Genomic DNA, 15,543 nt, shown 5'->3' with positions numbered 1-15,543 from the left:
TCAGAGGGCACATGGATCACTCTGAGGGGAGTTTTTATGCAGGATTTGCAACAATTAGTCTGGTTGCTTTGATGGTGAGTCCAAGGCAAGCTCTGGCATACATTTTGTTGCTAGATCTATTAAGCTAGATCCATTAGCCTGATACTAATGGATCTAGCTTAATAGATCCATTAGTATCCGTATAAAATGTCACTCAGATGTGATGCATACAAAGAAGCAAGAAGTTGCATAGAGTCACACAAACACAGAAGGCATCTATGAATATAAAATGTATGCATTCCTATGCATTCCTATGCTGCACTTTACGTTGCTACATCATTCTGCAGAAAGATGATGTTGCAGGGGCGGATGGGGGAATAAATGAGAGGAAGAAAGAAAGAAAGAAAGAAAGAAAGAAAGAAAGAAAGAAAGAAAGAAAGAGAGAGGGGGGGGGGGGGGTTGGTAGACCTACACTCTGGTGATGAACAGTGTGTACAGAATGCAAATGTGTTATATTAATGAATTAATAATAGCTAAAGAAATAATTCATTTTGGAAATAAGATGCAACTGTTGATAAGACAACAAACAAATAAACAAACAGATATTGTCATGTCTGTTGAATATAATGGATTTTATAGTTTGAAAATTGGTTTCCGGATTTGACTCACAATAGGAAAATAAGAAGGATTTTAAGTTAAACCTGGATGTTAGCTTATTAGAACCAAATAAAACAAATTTTATAATCATATGAAGGCACAGCAAGTCAATTTTCCATTAGATGGTGACACAGTCAAAATCAGTTGGAGATTACCTGCAAAAACTGTTAGTAGTTTTTCAAAAATGAATGGTAATGTTGTTTTTTGTTGCACCAAACATCTGTGCATACCCTCTTGATTTGATGGAAAAAGGAAAAGTGGTGGAATGAAGGGGAAGGGAGAGGAGCATGCAGTTTTTATGAGGCGTTCACATCGTTGATGCTTTTCTTCTGTTCTGCTTCTGACAAAACATGAGAGAAACAGGCAGGTCTAATACTTATCACACGGCATACTGTTTCCATGCCACCTTAAAATCGACTTTTGGCCAAGCTGTGCAAAGACTCATCGTAAAAGCATGATGCTGCATATTAGAAACCCGTTTCTGTTTCACAAGCTCCCATTTTTCTCACTTCTGTTCTTCTTCTCTGTCTGTTTCCAGGAGGGAGGTGCCATAGAAAAGCTATTGGCAGAGAGAGGGAAAAAAGACGTGAGAAAAAAATTATTTGAAGGCATTCAGCAGCTTTAGCGCCCTCATCTTTTGTACCTCACTTATGCAAAAACAGCTATTCTGAAAAAAAAAGCCTTTAACAAAGAAGAAAACTGGAGAAAGATGCAGAGCAGCAGGAAGAGGAGGGCATCTGACAGATAAAACGAGGGAGCTCTGCAGCAGGATCCCTACAGTGCTGTACACAGAACTACGTGACTGGTCTCTGCAAGCAGAGGGAGGAGAGAGGAGAGAAGGGAGGAAGGTAGGAGAGAAAGAAAGGGGGAGGGGAGGCAATTCAGTGCAGTGCTAGCAGACTGGATGAGTAGCAGCCCCGGCATAAGAAGCAACATCAGCACCACTAGCTGTAGCATCTTTCTTTGTGGCTGCTGGAGGCTGTCTTGTGGCTGCTCTACCATCAACAGCCACAAGACATACACACACACACACACAAAAATATTTGGACACAGACGCTCCTCGTGCTTGCATCATACACACACATGTCGTGGTGGCCACCAGAGAAGAGGTAGTAAGTGACGGGGCTCGGGGGACAGAGGGACACAGGAAGAGGAAACCGGGACGACTGGTGGTAGTGCAAACAGGAGGAGGGCTGGAGCGACCGTGACTGGAGCAGCAGCAACAGTAGCAGCGGCACCATGGCGCAAGCCGCCAAGCAGCTCCGCAAGACCAAGGACCTTGCGGAGGCCGCCGCCCAGGAGCAGAGGGAGAAGGAGGAGGAAAAGATAAAAAAGAGGAATCGATCCAGGGACCGCAGGCGCAAGGTATGGCTGATTATCTCAAGAGACAGGGGAAATGGCAGTTATTCTTACATCCACCTGCCTTTCTCTATCTCCAGCAGTCTTTCTCTCTCACTGTGCTTGATTGGTTAGGGTGCAATTACACATGTATAATTACACAGTTGGTCTTATGGCCTCAGCTGGTATGTGTGCTTGTGTGTGTGTGTGTGTGTGTGTGTGTGTGTGTGTGTGTGTGTGTGTGTGTGTGTGTGTGTGTGTGTGTGTGTGTGTGTGTGTGTGTGTGAGTGTAGGCTAGCCAGTCAAGCACATTTGCTCTGGTACAGGTTGTGTCAGCTCTGTCAGATATTTAACCATGGGGAAAGAAAATTAGGCTTACGATGACTGTTATGCCACTAGAGGTGTGAATAATATGCGCTGCCGGTCAAATAACACGAGCTGTCTTTTTGTTTTTCTTTCACGACATGCGTTTTAGGGGATTTCAGCCTTACAGTGTGTGCACTATATGTATTTGAAGGAAATGCAAGTTAGAGGTACTGCCCAAGCTTATATTTCAATGCAGATTTTTGTCACCACTTACATGGTTTGCATGCTCTACTCTCTCCTTTATATTTGGTGTCTTCCCCCATATTACAGTTTTTTTGTTTTGTTTTTTCATTGGAGGAAATGTAAAATGGAGGGGGAAAATGGAGGTACACTCTAATAATAGATGCAATTTTAATGCATCTGTGTATCTTTTGGGGCATGTTTGTGCTCCGTGTAATGTTCGAAGGAGAGATTGATGGGGATGATTATTTGTAAAGATTTTCAGCACGTAATATTTTTGGTTTAGAAAATGAATATTTTTTGTGTGACAAAGTGTGCACACAGAATATCATCCTTTAGGCACGAGAGCACTCATTCACCCCCTTTCACTTCTCTCCTGGACTCTTCCGCTCTCGCTGTGCCACTGGGTGCAGATTTTATTGGGGTTGTGCCTCCTTGCACTCATGCTTGGCAGCGGTGAAATGATTTATGGAAACACATATTACATTTTAGAGATGTTTATTGAATGATTAAAAAAATATATTTTTATCCATTTCTACATCTGATAACATTATTCCATGATCATAGCCTTTGTATTTAATATTATGCAGTATGCAAGTTTTCTCTCCCTCTTTCAATATTTCTGTAATGTAAAGTTCCTGGATAATGTAAAGGTCTTTGCGTATTCACTGCACAAGAGCTGTGTGTTGTGTGTGTGTATGTGAGAGACAGAGTGTGAAGCAGGGAAAATAGATTTGTCAGACAGACAGAAACAATTATAATACAATTATTTAATATTATTTTAAGTATGAAACTGATTCTTCTGAATGGAAATATGTGTAGTTTCTGAAGCTGTACAAAATATTTTAATTTTATGATCGGCTTATTTTGCTGGTTTAGTTTTTCTTAATGGTATTGGAAGAATATTGGAATGGGTAAATGGCATAAACATGGTGATGTGTTGAGGTGTCAATTTATGTGATATAGTGACACTGACAACCTATATAAATGTACTTATATAGGATAAACATATGGATTGTTCTGCAAAATGACACCCCGGCTTGGTGTTTTACCTCAGGCCTCTCCTTCAGGGAATACAAGTTAACGTCATAATACTTTGTTCGGTTTCACACATTTCCCCTTGTGGGACAATTAAAGGATTATTCTATTCTACATATAGTAATACACATACAGTATAGGACATACATATACACACCCTACAGAACAGCCACCAAACTGGGGCTGGTCCATCGGCACCCTAGTCCATAGAAGACCCAGCAGGAAGGACATAATGAGCCACCAGAGTGTGTGGCGATGATCAGCTAGCCAAAGCATATATCATTTACAGACACCCCTTTAAATAGTACCCATGAGGTTCTCATTCCCCTGATGAAATGTGTTCTTACACTCTGAGGCAAAGAGAGAGCTTTGTTGCTGTAAGCTAGGAACATAGCCTCCACTAGCCTGTGGGAGACCCTCTGTTCAGACAGAGAGCTTTACCTTTGGTGGGATTAGCAAGGCACACAAGCAACTGGTCACATAAACACACATTCTGAGTGCGGTGAATTTGGGTACATAGTACACGCTCCAGGCACAGGGAATGCAGCTCCTCAGATGCAAAAGGAGGGGGAAGCAAAAACTGTAACCATGAATTGTAGTAATAATCTGAAGGAATAAAAATCCCTCATTTGAGCATACTGACCATGAAGCCAACACAAGAGAACTGTCTGCAAAAGGATTCACAATGTATGAAGGTCACTCACTCATTTTGTAGAAGCTAACCTGAGAAACAATAGTCTTATATGAAAGAAGCATCATATCTATTTTTTTTTTTCCTTTGGGGGGGGGGGGGGGGGGGGGTGCACAAAGGGTCTGCAGCACCACAGCCAAATCTCAAAATGCTGGTCATGCCTAACTACAGATCTCGGGTGGTGGACCCCTTTCAAAAGAATTCGTGGCCGGAGGATTTACACCTGGCATCAACCTGTCAAAGTCGATATGACTGACCAAATATACTTTAATTATTAAAGAAGAAAGAAGATATAACAGCTCCCAGGGAATGTCAAAAAGATCTGCAATAGAGGACTGGAATAGGAGAACATGTCGGTTCTGGTAACATTGCTAAAAGGTTTACTATTTATGACCATGCAGTTTTCTGCTGCATGAAGCCCTAGGACTTTAGACAATCACACTGTGTTTGGACCAGACTGCGTATGGAAAGTGCTGCACCTGCTTGGACTGACAACCTGAACAGAACTTAGGTGGTGCGTCTTGGTTGGTAACAGATGAGAGATGTGTCCCAGCTCCACAGCTAGGACTGAGGCTTCCTACTAGGAATCTCATTTCTTTGCTCTTTGCTCCAGACCAGTTGGTGCGGAACTCAACTTTGAGACTGGGCTCTCACCTGCCATGCTCTCTTGGGGATAGATAACAGAATGGCAACAAGTGATGGCACACATAAACCCTCAGCAGACACCGATTGATCCAAGTGGATGGTCCCTTTTCTATCCAGGACATGAGAGAGGTTCAGCCAGATGCTGCTGTTGTCCTACTCTTAAGGCCCTCAAAGGGCATAGGGGTACTGCTGTACAGCAGGGCCCACAGAGAATGCAATGCATGGTTCCTCTGATGTCATTAAGGAGAGGTGCCAGGGGGCTGTCAATGTGAACCAGTGACTTGAACTCCAGCAGGTGCATTGCAAGGTGACAAAGTTGAGCCCGATAAATCTGATATCCATAAAGCTGAGATACAGCGAATCTGCTGTGCTTAGAATAATTAAGAGGCCTATTACACCATGGTTGTGAGATGGGGCCAGATGAGCAGCCAAGTGTGGTTCCCGGAAAGGTTTAGATAGTGAATTATCTAAGCCAGCTTTCTCTGCATTGCCCAGCTCCAGAAATGGTCCGTAGCTGTTCACAGTAATGCAGGTAGACAGTGGTTAGCTTCATGAAGCTGTTAGCTCACAGACAAAATCAGGGAATATGGGCAGGTGTTTTTTTTCTGAGCCAGTACAGGATCCTAGCCGCAGCTTCTTGCCTGTATGGTGAAACAGCTCAAGCTGTAGCTAGCCAGTGACTTCACAACCTCAAGAACGAGCATCAACATACTCCAGTTGGTAAGCCCAACTAGTCTTGGGTTCATTGAATGGACACTCCTTACTAGGAGAAGGTCATGCTGTTCAACATCAGTCTTTTCTGGTCCTTTTCCACAAACATCACTTGTTTTTCTAGTGTTGAATGCTGGCAAGAAAACACATGTTTCTGGCTTAGTCAGTGCTCTCCTAGCATGGACAGTCCCCAAGCAGATCGGACATGCTTTGTGCTGGTCTTCATCATGCAAAGAGAAACCACTTCCATAAGGACATGGGTGAATAGAAGATTTCTTCTTCACTTGCTTTGGTTTGGTACTCATATCTAAATGCAAATAAAAAAATGCTTGGAAACATGGAAATTAGTCCACATGAGGACTACACCACTGGTAATCAAATTCAAATTCAAATTCAAATTTTATTTGTCACGTACACAGTCATACACAGTACGATATGTAGTGAAATACTTGGACAACTGCTCGTGACCTAAAGAAAACAAAAAAGGAAAAGGCTATGAATGAGATAGGAAATAAATATGAAAAATTAAAAAGGGTAAATTTAACTAGGAAGGAATAAAATATAAATTAAGGTTAAAAATGAAATAACTGTACAACACAAATTAGAATGAAGGGTAAATTTAACTGGGAAAGAATAAGATAAAATATATAAATTAAAGTTGAAAATAAAATAACTGTACAACAAAATACACAATATAGAACTATATAAGAACGTATGAAGAAATATAAATAAATATATACACAATAACAGCAGCTGTATAAGTATTAACTGGAAATGAAGAATATAATGTCCAGTGTTGTGCAATCCACATTATGTCTTCTGCAGTACAAATATGCTTAAAGTGATTTAAGTGATGAAGTGAAAACAAAGTCCAGAATGTCCAGTGTGTGTGTAAGAACTATATGTGTGGGTCAGTACTGTGTGGAGGTGTGATTGAGAGACCGTATCGCCTGCGGGAAGAAGCTCCTCCTCAGTCTCTCTGTGTTGGTCTTCAGGGAGCGGAATCGCTTTCCTGACCTCAACAGAGAGAACAGTCTGTTGTTGGGATGGCTGAGGTCCTTCACGATCTTCCTGGCCTTGGTCCAGCACCGCCTGCTGTAGATTGAGTGCAGGTCAGGGAGCTCGGAGCGGATGGTGCGCTCAGCTGACCGCACAACCCTCTGTAGAGCTCGTCTGTCCTGCATGGTGCTGTTCCCGAACCAGGTTGAGATGTTTCCCGTCAGGATGCTCTCTATGGTGCACGAGTAAAAGTTCCTGAGCACCTTGGAGGGCAGTTGGAAGTCTCTCAAGCGTCTGAGGTGGTAGAGACGCTGACGGGCCTTTTTCACCACGGTGTTGATGTGACAGGACCATGACAGGTCCTGCGTGATGTGAACTCCGAGGTATTTGAAGCTGTCCACTCTCTCCACTGGGCACTCGTTGATGACAGGGGTCTGGTAGTTCCTCTCCTGCTTAGTGCTGAAGTCCACTATCAGCTCCTTTGTCTTACTGACGTTTAGAAGGAGGTTGTTCCTCTGGCACCAGTTCTCCAGATTCCTAATCTCCTTCAGGTAGGCCGTCTCGTTGTTATCAGAGATCAGGCCCACCACGACGGTGTCGTCAGCAAACTTGATGATGGTGGTGGAGCTGGTAGTGGCCACACAGTCATATGTGTACAGAGAGTACAGCAGGGGGCTCAGAACACACCCCTGGGGGGCTCCAGTGCTGAGAGTGGTGGAGGCTGAGACATGTCTGCCCATCCTTACTGCCTGTGGTCTGCCAGTTAGGAAGTTGGAGATCCACTGACACATAGATGAGCTGAATCGTAAACTCTTTTCGAGTCGGCAGGCAAAAGAGCTAACTAGCAGTAGCTAGCTCGCCCGACTCAATAGAGGTGTTCTTAGTGATGTGAGGAGTGTTAGAACTGAGGAATGATTGTGATGTGTGATGTTGACAACCCCACTCTGTAGTTTTATGTGGTCTGCCATCTGAACACCCTAAACACTTCCACTTTGTGATTATACTGTTCACATTTAATCACTGAATATCTAGGAGGGAATAAATCTCATAAATCAACTTGTTGCATTGGTGGCATCCTATTATAGTTCCACACTCAAATTCAGTGAGCTCTTTTAAAAATATTTGTAAAGATAGAATTCACGGCTAAGTGCTTCATTGTCACAATGTAGCAATGGGACAGAAAAAAACCTGAATTAATAGGTGTGGCCCAATGCTTTTGTGTATATTCTGCAGAATAAGCCTAATTCAAAGACTTTTAGTTGTCATTTATATATTGTTTTTAATAAAAACACATCAGACAAACCCTTCCAGGTTTGTGCAATGTCCTCCTTATTAATGCTATAATATATTCATAATTATTGTCAAATATAAGACAACTTCTACTGTTTCATACATTGTGAGTGAAAACCTAATATGGAAATCAGAGTGTGCAAAGGATTGTGTAGTATAGTGGAGATGTGCCAACCCCCCTGCTCCCCAAAAAAGTGAAACCTGGTCCTTTACAATACTGTTCTTATGAATACTTTTCTACAGGAGTTGTATAAAAACAGTGCTTCAATTTGTTTAAAACTAAAAATGAAAGATGTTGAAAAGTATTTAGAATCATTATTTGCATTTAATTATTTGTAGAGAACAAAAATGGTTGAATTGACTGTTCTTTTAGACTATGTACAACATAAGTGTTACCGTAGTCTGCTGGATTTCATAGGCCGTTTGACCTTTCCGTCTCACCTTCACCTCAACAATCACCCATGCCACATCAATATATGTCACTATCTGTATCTGTCTTATTTCCTCTTTTGCTATAATCTCTGAAGACATGAAGGAAGGAAGATCAGGCACAGGCAGGCCTTAATGTTCTTGGGATTTTAATTGGCCCCATTCGATGTAAATCAAACTCGGCAGGATGGCATCTCTCCTCCCTATTCCTCCCCTCGCACAAAGGTTATCCACTCCAGTGCCAACAGAGATCCTATCACAGCTATGGACAGACTGGACAGCAATCCAGTTAGGGAGTCTGCAAAGGAAGTAGCCGTGCTGGCTAAGGTACATGTGTTACAACTGCCCAGTAGTTTTTGAACAGACTTCTGCCATGTACATTTTGGGAAACTAAATAACTAAACACTAAGTGTAGAAATGTCTTTGAATCACTGAATATGCTTTTATGTTCTAAATACAGATTTTAGTTTGATTGTATTGGAAAAGTGTTGACATGTTCATGCAAAGCACTTTTATCAGATTAGATTGGAAAAACATTAACCTAGCTGAAATAATCGTGTGCTCTTTACTATTCATAATACTCGCATGACTGTTAATGATTTCTGCACATCCTAATTACCAAGTGAGTGATTCCAAAATATGTCAGCAAAAATAATGATTGAATTATGTGTGACAGACTCAATACAACCAAACTGCATTACGTGAGCATCTTAAATTATAAATGAATGTTTTACAAGGTAGATCTTCTTATGACATAAATGATTGCTTGCAGAAAATTCAGTTTTAACCTCTTGAAATCTTACATCTAGACATTAAATGTGCCCTATTAGATTTTTCTTTAAATCATGCCATCAACAAGATGACTGCATTTCCACGATCATTACACACTTGTGAGGTTAGTTCTTTTGCGTTTTGCTTTGTGTTGTTTATATTTTCTTTATTACTTTTTAAAATTGTTTCTCTAAATTCTGGGCTTCTAACTCACTGTTGCTCAAATTCTACACTTGAATATAGGGTGGCATTTTTCACATTAAGCCCTTGCTGTGGAAAAGAGGTACAAGCATGCAAAAGTGGAGAACACATTACACAGTAAAGCTTGGCAAAGATACAGTCATTTCTGGCCACTGGTAAAAGGATAGCTCATGAATTGCAGTATCAAACATTTGAAGTCCTGCTTAGTACGTGTCTAATAGTTTTAGTGCATGATATATACCTATTCTTTAATAGGGTACATAATTATATGCCTTTATTATTAGCACAACAAATGCTAAGAGTGGAGTAATGCGATTTAGGAAGTACATGGTAATGCTTGTCCTTCTTCAAATTGCACTTTTTGCTCATTTTCTGTAACCAACCTGTTATGTGAAACCCTTTTACTCTAGTAGCTCAACACAAAGCTCCTCAGGTCCGTGCATGTCCCTGCTTCCTTCGGGCCTGCACTTAATACAATGAATCTAGAGACCTTTTAATGGATACTGTGTGTCTTTTGTTTGCCTTTTACTCCTGTTTTCCAAAAGAGCTTTATTTGTGCACATGTGAGGACATACAGTGTGTGTGTGTGTGTGTGTGTGTGTGTGTGTGTGTGTGTGTGTGTGTGTGTGTGTGTGTGTGTGTGTTACATGTCAGGCCTTCGGGTTATATCATTTCACTTTTATGTAACCTTATGGACACCCAACACTAATTAGCCAAAGCTGTCTTCCATCTCTCTACTCACTTTCTTGGCCACTCTTCCATTTTTACAAGATGCCCCATGGGATAATAACACTAGAAATTCTTCTTAGTGATGCCTAATTTTGGTAATTAGAAGTTTTACATCTGCAAAAATAATTTCATCCAAATATTTTAGATGGGGAAAATGTATCCTTGTCTGGCTGTTTTTTGCCCGCCAAAAAGTTGGATGAATGCAGTGAACAGGAGAAGTGCTTTTATCCAGTCTGCAAGAAAGCAACCTAATCACACCAAATCATTCACAAAGGCCTTAGCCATTACTCCACTTTGAACTCTATGAACATATTGATTTATATGGATTTACTTCAGGCCAGACGACTTACAGTAAAACTGCTCCCGACAGGAAAATTTGCAGTGCTTGCATATTTTAATAAAAATATAGATATCTGGTGTCAGTGAACTGATGCTATGGATTGTTGTATCAATATTTTGTCCTATCCCTAGTGGTCTGATGCCTTTCCATCCCCTTTGAGAAATGGGAAGGCAGGATAAGCCAAGGTCAAGCAGAGCAGAGCAAAGCAGCACTTTGCCCAGCCCTAAGCATCTGCATGCTATATTTACCAGGCAGCCTAGGATTACACTGCATCTGAGACCAGCTACCCATCTATCTACAAACCTCTACCGTGTTCTAACTGAGCACCTGCTCCGTGCTCAGTACTGTGTCTGATGTTACCCCAGATGCATACCTGCTCAAACGTGATTCCAGAACAGAAGCATGATGGCCGATATTTATCGGATCTCTCTGAGGGCTTATCTTGTACTCAGTTTGACTGGCACGTATTTTGATCTGGAGATCAAACTGACTTTAGATGAGTACTCCTTGTCAGACACCTTTGATAAATATCAGAATCATTTTGCTCAAGTATTGTGAATCTTCAGTGGCTGTTTACCTTGAATTCAGGTACTTGGATTTATGGATTTAATGCTTTAGCGCATGAATAGGAAAAAAAAGTATCATAACACAGTTGCCACATTGCAGTTAAAGGTATGGCCAGTTGCATTTTGACATTGTATTGATCAATCTGTAGTCTGATTTTGTGTGAATCCCTCAAGTGTCACAGCTCATCTGCCGGCCTGAATCTGTTAATCAGCGCATCCATCATCATAGTTAGCAAGGCCACTCAATGTGAAGTATGCAGTGCGAGGGGTAACAGCTGTAAATCTTTTGGCAAAATTTAATGTGACCCTGAGGTCATCCTACCAGCGGTCAGAAGTGATGGATGTTGCCATAGTGATTAAGGTTTGACACTGCATGTGGTGGGATGATGAAGAGATGAGTTGATGGACGAGGATATGCTTTGGCTGGTGATGGGAATTCTAACTTATGCCCTAGGCACAAAATCCCAGGGGGAAAAACCTTGTTGATTGATTTTTACTCCCAAACTGGCTGTATTTGGTCCTGGCTCCATTAGGATGTGTGATGATTATAATTTCTCACAGCACAACTGAACTCACTAAACTAAATCAATAACATGAGTTAGAGAGCTGTTGGCGTCTAGATTTTTTTTATGAAACAAGACTTGCATTCCACTAACTTCTAGTTTAAATCAAAAGTTACATCTAAAATATACAACACAACATCTAATTGTTACAGCTGACCTACCTACATGCATACCTAATGCTCATGATACATTTATCAAATCAAATCAAATCAAATCACTTTTATTGTCACATCACATGTGCAGGTACATTGGTACAGCACATGTGAGTGAAATTCTTGTGTGCGAGCTTCACAAGCAACAGAGTTGTGCAAAATACAATAATGTAAACAAGCAAGCAAGCAAGCATTTGCATCATCATAGTTCATTAGTGAAATTGTGTGAGGACAGCCAATTACAAAGAATAATTAGAGGAAAAGTGAAAGTGATGCAGAGTGGCACAATGCCACACACACATGCACATTCACACACACTTAGAGCTGTAGCTGGGCATTATGTAATGGAATTACTGCTCCTGAAGGTCTGCATGGATCATGTGGCTCGCAGGAGCCCACTAATGCACTGAAGCAGCCACTCTCAGGCACGCCCTGACTCCGTCACTTTCCTTCGCTGACCTAAAGACACTTTACAGTGCACGTGCTAGCTAATGCACGTAATGCTTGATCAGAAAGAAAGAACTGTATATAGTGATGATGGTGGAGATATTTTCAGTATTTCTTATATATTTAAAATTCTTGTGCAAATGTACATTTCTCACAAGCTCCAAACTGTTGTGAGAATGATTTTAAGGTTTGAACACAAGAACAGACTACCACGGAGAATGGTTCATGGTGGACAAGGTGGACACTTATAGCAGTGTAAAGATGAAAAAAGCCTTAGTGATGCAAAGCACCAGTTAAATGTTCCTCAACTTTGTCGTGAGTGATTGAAGCAGCTACCAAAGTGGAACGAAACTGCTTGACATTTGAAAGGTGGTGAAATAAAGTAGTGGGTTTTATGTGGATGGGATTAAGGCAATGAGCAAAGCTAGAACTGATAAATAATGAATCTAATAAGAAACAACTGATGTACACAACCAATAACATAGCTATTAAAAGTAGCCAAGTGTTAATCTACCATGTTTTAACTGCGCCTGTTATAAAAACAGAAGATTTTAGGTCATTGCCAAAGCTTTTCAAGACTTCTTGCTGTCTATGGTCATATTATTTTCTTTGAAGTAGATCCTTGAAGTAACCAAAACATGTCATGCTGTTTTGGGGCACCAGCTGTATTTCGTGTAGTATGGTTAAAAACACATCATTCCAAATGGAATGAACAAATGCTTTTTTCACATCAATTTAAGGGGGAATTTGTGGTGGTGGTGACGTAATTGCTTTGTGTGTTCGTGTGGTGTGTGTGTGCATGATGAGAAGGGGTGTCATGTGTCTCTGGGATTGCTGTCTGATGTCAGGTGGTATGGCTCCCCTCTCTCTTCAGCCTCATCAGTCAACAGCCAACCATGGCTGGTGGGCAGCACTCTTGAACACATTAAAAACAAGTTTACTTACTGTAAACACTATTGGTTTTCAAGGTGTGAAACTACCAGAAAAAGAGCTGAAATATTACATCAGCAGTTTCCAGTGCATCCCTGACAGAACCAGCTGCCATTCATTCACTGATATCACTTCACACTCTCTGATCAGAGCGCTTGCATCAGCACCCACTGATGGCAGCTGGACTGGGAAGGAGATAGCTGGGGGAGAGAGCTAGAAGCAAACTGAGAGTGGTTCTCCTCAGTCAGCTTTAAATCCTTGTCAGCCCTCAGCCATTTCCTCCTCTAGAGCTATAATTCTTTTTTTCTTCCTCTCCCCCAGTGAGGAATCCTGTATTTCTGACTTTAAACATATCATCAAATCCCTAATATGGACGTAGGACACTTATCAACACTGCTCTGTTTCCCTGCACTATCCTCCGCTGTCTGCTGTACAAAGGCATTGAGTTGGAAAACCCACACCACATTTGTATAAATACTTCATTGCTAATTCAATTTTAAACTCTAGATGGGAGGAGGGGAACTGTAGCAACTGTTTGTTCATCCATCTGTTCATCAGTGCTTTCCTGCGTTAGATATCTTTCGGTTTCTCTGCTTATTCTTGTTTGCTTTATGTTGCATCTGTTTCTCTACAACTTCCCATCTTATCCTGTTCACCTTCTCCTCTACCTCTCTCTCCATCTATGACTTCCCCACCCTCTTCCATCCTGTCTCATAGCTGCGCTCTTGGTTGTTTTTTTAGAAGGCTTACTCCTGATTTTTTTTCTGTAGTTTTCAATGATTGAAAATAAGAATATACAGTGAAATGAATGACTTTAACCGTAAAGCTAAGTAGACAAATTTTTGTTGCATAACTTGACTACAGAAGTCACTACAGACAACAAAAAACAAGGCTGATAATATTGCACCTTTTATCCTCTCAGCTGTGTGATTCGATTTTGTTGTGCCTCTAATCTTAAATTCCAGACATTTATTGCTCCATTTCAAAATCTAAAGCTAACAGAGAAACAACCCCAATACAGTACAACAATCTTGAGCCACATCTCATTTCTTTATATTTTGTTGGGGAAATGGGAAATGGGTTCAGTGATTTATTGAAAGGTCCAAACATGGTAAGGCCAAAACAGAGTTTGTACAATTCTGACAAGATTGAAAGTCTGGTATGAGCACTGTTATTCTTCAGCACAGCCTGAACTCTCCTGGGCAGTTTTCTTGTAATTTCTCTAAGTAGTTTTCAGGAATCGTTCTCCAGACCTCTTGAAGGACATTCAAAACTCTTCTTTGGATGTTGGCTGCCTTTGATTCTGATCTCTGTCAAGATGATACTATACTGCTTTCAGGCTCGGGCTCTGTGGAGTCCAGTCCATGACTGATTGTGTTTCATGATTGTGAACAATGGCTCAAGACCACTTTAAAAAATAATTGTGTGCTCCTTGGAAATATTACTCAAGTCAGTAAAGAATATAGTGTGTATCAAAGTAAAGTGCACACACATGGCAGTGAAAGCAAGATGTCTTTGTAAAACAGAGTTCATCAACTTCCTGTAGTCTTCCTCCCCAAAAGTCTGGCAAATGTTTGTATATCTAAAATTCAGAAACAGCTCTCTCTCTGGAATCCCCTGCATGCTGCTGTCAACTAAACAGACTCTCCTCATGTCATTTATATATTTTGTGTTTGTAATATTTTGTGTCTCAACCAATGCTCCCATAAAAAAGTCCAGCAAAATCAAATGCTAGAAAATGCCATAATTACTGCTTACAATACAAATAGTCAACCTTATAATTTATTTATCATTGACATCTGTGCTGCCTGTTATGGCAACTCTAGTGAACAACAAGGTTGCGCATCCATAAGAAAAGTATCCATTAGCAGTCTGGGATCGAGGATGAGAACACTAAATAAATAAATGTTAACACGGTCCTGTGCCAGAACAGCCTGTGAGTCATTAAATATGATTTCCTAGCATCGAGTGAGCAGGAACGGATGAATAGACAGAAATCTCTATGAAGGCACTGCAGTGGTTATTATTTTGTCTATTTCAATCCTTCAACCTTTCGCTTTTACTGTTTACAAAATAACCGCAAAGCCAAAGAAGAACTCATTGTGAAGCCTGACCAAAATGACAACTGTAATAGATAACAAATGTGTTGATATACATATGTGCTAATATTAAAACTTCAGCAAAAGAGGCTTGAAATAAGTCACGTATTGTGCCATCACATATCTAGATCATAGCAGCTCTGACTCCACTATTTACAGTACTCTTGAGACTGTTTAAGGGGATGGTGATGTAGAGTAAGGCAGCATTTTCATGATAATTTGCTAACTGGTTCTTAATTTACATTGCTGGAAGGTGTAAAAAAAACAATAACTCCACCCCTTTCCCCTTCAGCATACCTTGAGCATACTCTCTTTATATGCATGCACATAAAGAATAATATTAGCCTATATGCAGTATATTGACAGTGAGGTTTTTTTTAACTCCCTAAATGCTCAGCTTAAATAAATACATAAATAAATAA

General features: G+C 40.7%; 1 protein-coding gene across 9 annotated transcripts in view; it reads left to right on the top strand.

Annotated features, from left to right (window-relative positions):
* The first annotated feature begins 1,505 nt into the window (after positions 1-1,505).
* Positions 1,506-15,543, top strand: part of ank1b (ankyrin 1, erythrocytic b) — a 77,956-nt gene continuing 63,918 nt past the window's right edge. For all 9 annotated transcript variants that reach the window (XM_086300383.1, XM_086300378.1, XM_086300379.1 and 6 more), the window contains exon 1: positions 1,506-2,001. In XM_086300383.1, coding sequence (XP_086156509.1) covers positions 1,876-2,001 — 126 coding nt within the window. In that variant the 5' untranslated portion in view covers positions 1,506-1,875. The remainder of the gene's footprint in view (positions 2,002-15,543) is intronic.

The sequence above is a fragment of the Aulonocara sp. 'chitande type north' Nkhata Bay genome, linkage group LG7 (genome assembly GCF_057382095.1).
Source record: "Aulonocara sp. 'chitande type north' Nkhata Bay isolate Kocher_YH1m ecotype deep benthic linkage group LG7, A_spYH_male_GT1.1, whole genome shotgun sequence".
NCBI classification, from domain to species: domain Eukaryota; kingdom Metazoa; phylum Chordata; class Actinopteri; order Cichliformes; family Cichlidae; genus Aulonocara; species Aulonocara sp. 'chitande type north' Nkhata Bay.
The sequence above is the reverse complement of the archived record's forward strand: the minus strand, read 5'-3'. Positions and strand labels throughout refer to the sequence as shown.